This window comes from Penaeus monodon, chromosome 18, assembly GCF_015228065.2.
Source record: "Penaeus monodon isolate SGIC_2016 chromosome 18, NSTDA_Pmon_1, whole genome shotgun sequence".
NCBI classification, from domain to species: Eukaryota; Metazoa; Arthropoda; class Malacostraca; order Decapoda; family Penaeidae; genus Penaeus; species Penaeus monodon.
Genome location: NC_051403.1, coordinates 47,788,426 through 47,793,232, shown reverse-complemented (window position 1 = coordinate 47,793,232; position 4,807 = coordinate 47,788,426). Strand labels below are relative to the sequence as shown.

The 4,807-nt window shown below is 38.3% G+C and overlaps 1 protein-coding gene across 1 annotated transcript in view; it reads right to left on the bottom strand.

The window, feature by feature from the left end:
* Window positions 1-4,807, bottom strand: part of LOC119584820 (alkylglycerol monooxygenase-like) — a 6,014-nt gene continuing 1,207 nt past the window's right edge. The window contains exons 3-8 of the mRNA XM_037933462.1: window positions 2,958-3,034; window positions 2,440-2,588; window positions 1,633-1,902; window positions 1,005-1,156; window positions 585-836; window positions 1-397 (exon numbers count right to left, since the gene is read on the bottom strand). Of these exons, the coding sequence (XP_037789390.1) occupies window positions 101-397; window positions 585-836; window positions 1,005-1,156; window positions 1,633-1,902; window positions 2,440-2,588; window positions 2,958-3,034 (1,197 nt within the window). The 3' untranslated portion in view covers window positions 1-100. The remainder of the gene's footprint in view (window positions 398-584; window positions 837-1,004; window positions 1,157-1,632; window positions 1,903-2,439; window positions 2,589-2,957; window positions 3,035-4,807) is intronic.

The window sequence follows — 4,807 nt, the reverse complement described above, 5'->3', positions numbered from 1 at the left end:
TCAAAAATTAGACAAACATATAACAGGAACCCTACTGCAAGCGAAGCAATAACCACAAGATGGCGCTCGCGGCGAGGCAGAGGGAGAGGTGCTCATTGGCTCATTCAAATTTAACGGCTTTCGCGGGCGAGCCAATGACCAGGAGGCTCTGCGACGTCCAGAAGACGGCGCTCATGGCGAAGCAGAGGACGAGGGCGGCGTCCACCATCGGGGCGCCGGAGATGGGCGTCGCGCGGGCGTAGAGCAGGAAGGCGGCGCAGCGGGCGGCCTCCAGCAGCGGCGCCCAACGCCACCCGTCGAACATGGAGCCCAGGACGCCCACCGTCAGGAAGTTGAAGGCGATGAAGAGGGCGACCGTGAGCCATGAGGATGCCTGTGAATGCGAGGATAATGTGGACTCTTAAGAGCCATGATACAAAGAGCTATTGTTCAATTAAAAAGAAAAAAAGTGTATATATATGTGTGTGTTTGTGTATATGTATATATATATATATATATACATATATATATATATATATATATATATATATATATATATATATATATATATGTAACAACTGACTTAAGTACCAAGTGAAACTGACCTGTAGGTGAATTAACATTATTTGCTGAAAGAAGATGCCGATCGTCAAGTGAACCAAAGTATACCACAAGAACCAGGCGGGCATCTGGGGGTCGTACTTCCCCCGGGGGGCCCTGACGTCCGGGAAGCCGTCGGGGTCCCCCAGGCGAGGCGCCCCGGGGACCCAGCCGGGCCCGTAGAACACCGCCTTCAGGGAGTCGCTCCAGCTGCTCATGCTCCGCGCCTTCTCGTAGATCTTCTCGAAGTAAAAGATCTGCGGGGATGAGGAAGAGAAAGAGAAGAGAAAAACATTAAAAAGAAGTAGAGGAGGTAAAAGATACAACGATGAGGACCTCAAAAGAGCTTGTAAACATCATCACCATTCTCTTTTATTCTTTCTTTCCTTTTTTCACAACAGACGCATGTGCGAGGAAGGCCTCACCTCATGCCAGACGCCGTTCATGGACTGCGGTTGGTCCACGAGGCCGTAGACGATCTCCTCGCCCTCTCGCTCCTCCTGGAAAGTGCCGAAGATCCTGTCCCAGATGATAAAGATACTGCCGTAGTTTTTGTCAAGACACCACTTGTTGGATCCTGTAGGGAAAAAATGAGGGTAAGAATATTTAGTGAGCTTTTCACATTTAACTAACCCCAATATTAAGTAACAAGACATTTACACAAAGGTCATTAGACTCCCTAGCCAATTACAGTTTCATATACAGTCCTAAGAATAGAAAACAAACATTGCTCTCTCATTCATACATGCTAAATATCCCCCAGCAAGCACAGGAATACCAAAGTGAAATTAAATATTTTTATATCAGAAATCGCATTCCATCAAGACACCCCGCGATAATGAACGAGATGGAATGACGGTGTGATAATACTGATTATCACAAACAGTCTACTACATCAACGATTCAGTATCAAAGATGATATAATCTATACCTGCGTATAATTTTCATCACCCCAATCGAATAACGTCCCATAGAGAGAAAAAGTGTATAATAGACAAAACAGAACGAGAATCAAGAACAACACTGTCAACATCCCAGGCCCCCCAAACGCACCGTGATGCACGCGATGATGCGACGGCGTGTTGAAGACCCACTCCAGAGGCCCGAGCTTGCCAATGTCCTCGTTATGAACCCAGAACTGGAAGAGGAAGTTGAAGGCAAGGTGGACCATGACGGAGGAGATGGGGATCCCCAGGAGGGCGAGGGGGTGGTAGAACCCGAAGTAGGTCATGCGCTGGAAGACAGACACGCGGACTGCAGTGGGGAGGATGTAGTCCTCGGAGGAATGGTGAACTTGGTGGGCCGCCCAGAGGAGGTTGACCTCTGGAAATTATTACTTATTGTATTTATTGTCTTCTGAATCTGCGGTCATGTGTACATATAAAAAAAACCGCATACACACACTTAGTTGGGATTCAATAAGAGGCAATAACTCTAGCCACATACACACTCACTCACCCTACTGGATTCAGGTTACCTATTAGGCAATACATACAAGATGGAACTTTTCCTCAGAAAGTAACTTCGATCTCAGTACTCCGTGTCAGTTCTTTTGCGTCTCAAACGAACTGACACATTCATGATAGAGAACCTCGCCTTAGTTTGTTCGACCAGGTACTGTTCCTCCCTTCTTAAAGTGGAGGTTCTAGTCGAGCCATACCCCATGGTACAGCAAGACCTGAGCCCACTCTCTACTCCCAAGGCAAAACAGAAAGCCAACTCACCATACTTTGCAAAATAAAAAAAGCAAATAAAAGAACAGACACCAAGAAACACAAAGAAAAACGTTAAAAAAAAGGTAACAGAGGACCTACACAGAGACACGTCCGTCAACAGCAGAGCATAAGGCCCCTTCCTCACCGTGGTTCGCCCGATGGACCCAGTAGTAGCAGAAGTCGACGAAGAAGAAGGCGGCCCACCACGTGTACAGCGAGTCCCAAGGGAGGTCCAGGACGCGGTACTGGTACAGCCACTCGTAGCCCAACAGGATGGCGCCCTCGGAGATAAATCTGTGAGTCGTGTGTGGTTTTCATTTCTTGCCTTAACACTCTCATGATCCTCATCCTCTTTTTTTCTCCCTACTCTGTTTACTCCCCCTGTGTCTCTATCCCTTCATCCCTCTCCACCTCCCTTTTCTCTCTTTTCCTCCCTCGTTCGCCCCCCCCCACTCCTCTCGCTCCTCCTCCCCCTCCCCCACCCCTCTCTTCCTCTCTCTCTCTCTCTCTCTCTCTGTATCCTCCCTCCCCCCTCTCCCTCCTTCCACACTGCCCCCTCCCCTATCCCTTCCCCTCTCCTTCCACCCTCCCCCTCCCCTATCCCTATCCCTACACCCAATAACTACCATTATCAAGGCTTAGAACACCTATATTCATACTTACACAGTCGTTTCGTGTAGTAAACCGATAGCTAGCGATGTGAGGACTTCGTTCGATCGTATTTGCTTGCCTGTGCACACCTTGAACGCAATTTCTACCACAACCAGTGCTAGGATGACGGGTAAAGTCTGAAACGAAATATATATATATATATATATATATATATATATATATATATATATATATATATATATATATATTTTTTTTTTTTTTTTTTTTTTTTTTTTTTTTTAATGTAGTTATGCTTGTTGTATTTGTTATTACCGTTGTTGTAGTTGATGTGATGGTAAAATTAATGGTACTAATACAACAATAATTACTACTACACCTACTACTATGACAAATAATAGTAATAGTAATAATAATAATGAAAATAACAATAATAATAATAATAGTAATAATAATAATAATAGTAATAATGATAATAATAATAATATTGTTGATCACAATAATAATGATGGTGATGATGATAATGATAATAATGATAGTAATAATAATAATAATAATAATAATAATAATAATAATAATAATAATAATAATAATAATAATATAATATTGTTGATCACAATAATAATGATGATGATAATAATAATAATGATAATATGTTTTTTAATTATAATCATCATAATAATTATAATGTTGATAATAATGATAATGATAATAATAATAACAATAATAATAATGATAATAATAATAATAATAATGATGATGATGATGATGATGATGATGATGATGATGATGATGATGATGATGATGATGATGATGATGATGATGATGATGATGATGATGATAATAATAATGATAATAATAATGGTAATAATGATAATAATAATAATAATAATAATAATAATAATAATAATAATAATAATAAAATAATAATAATAATAATAATAATAATAATAATAATAATAATAATAATAATAATAATAATGAAAATAATTATTATACGAAGAATAACAATGATTATTATAATATCCGTTATTATGATGTGATTATGATGACAACCATTGTTATCACCATAAGCTTATATTCCATATAAAATTATTGCTTGCGAAATAAAGAACAATACTTATGAGGATTTTTTTTTTTTTTTTTTTTCACTCTCCGAAGGATATCGGTACCTGGAGAATTCAAAACGTTATAAAAGCATTTTCCTCTTTTTCTTAAAACAGTAAAAGAAACCACTGTTAATTTTAAAATGTTACTGAGTCAGGAATGGTGCTGGACACACACACACACACACACACACACACACACACACACACACACAACACACAACACACACACACACACACACACACTCACTCGCGTAAACGATGATCAGGATGACAGTGATAATAATAACAATAAGAAGAATGAGAATAATGATGATAAGATTACCATTGTTATTATTATCATTATCATTATTATTATCGAAATGATTTAATATAATGATAATGTTGATAAACAGCAACAACAACTATATGTAATAATAATAATGGTGATAATGATGATAAAATAATAACTACAATAATGCTAATGTTAAGAATAAAATAATGATAATAACAGATAATTATAATGACAATGATAACAATAATATAATAATAATGATTGTAATAGCAATAATAATAACAATATCATTATTGATTGAAATAAAAAATATAATAACAATGAAAACAATAATGATAATGATACAACTACTGTTACTACTGCTGAAGGTAGTAATAATTAGATCAATGATGATGAAGCTGATGATGATATAATAATAATAACAACAATAATATTATTGATAAAAATACTATTAATCACCACCATAAAAATAGCCGTAACGAGCAGTAGTTACAACAATAACATCACAATGGAGACTATCTCAC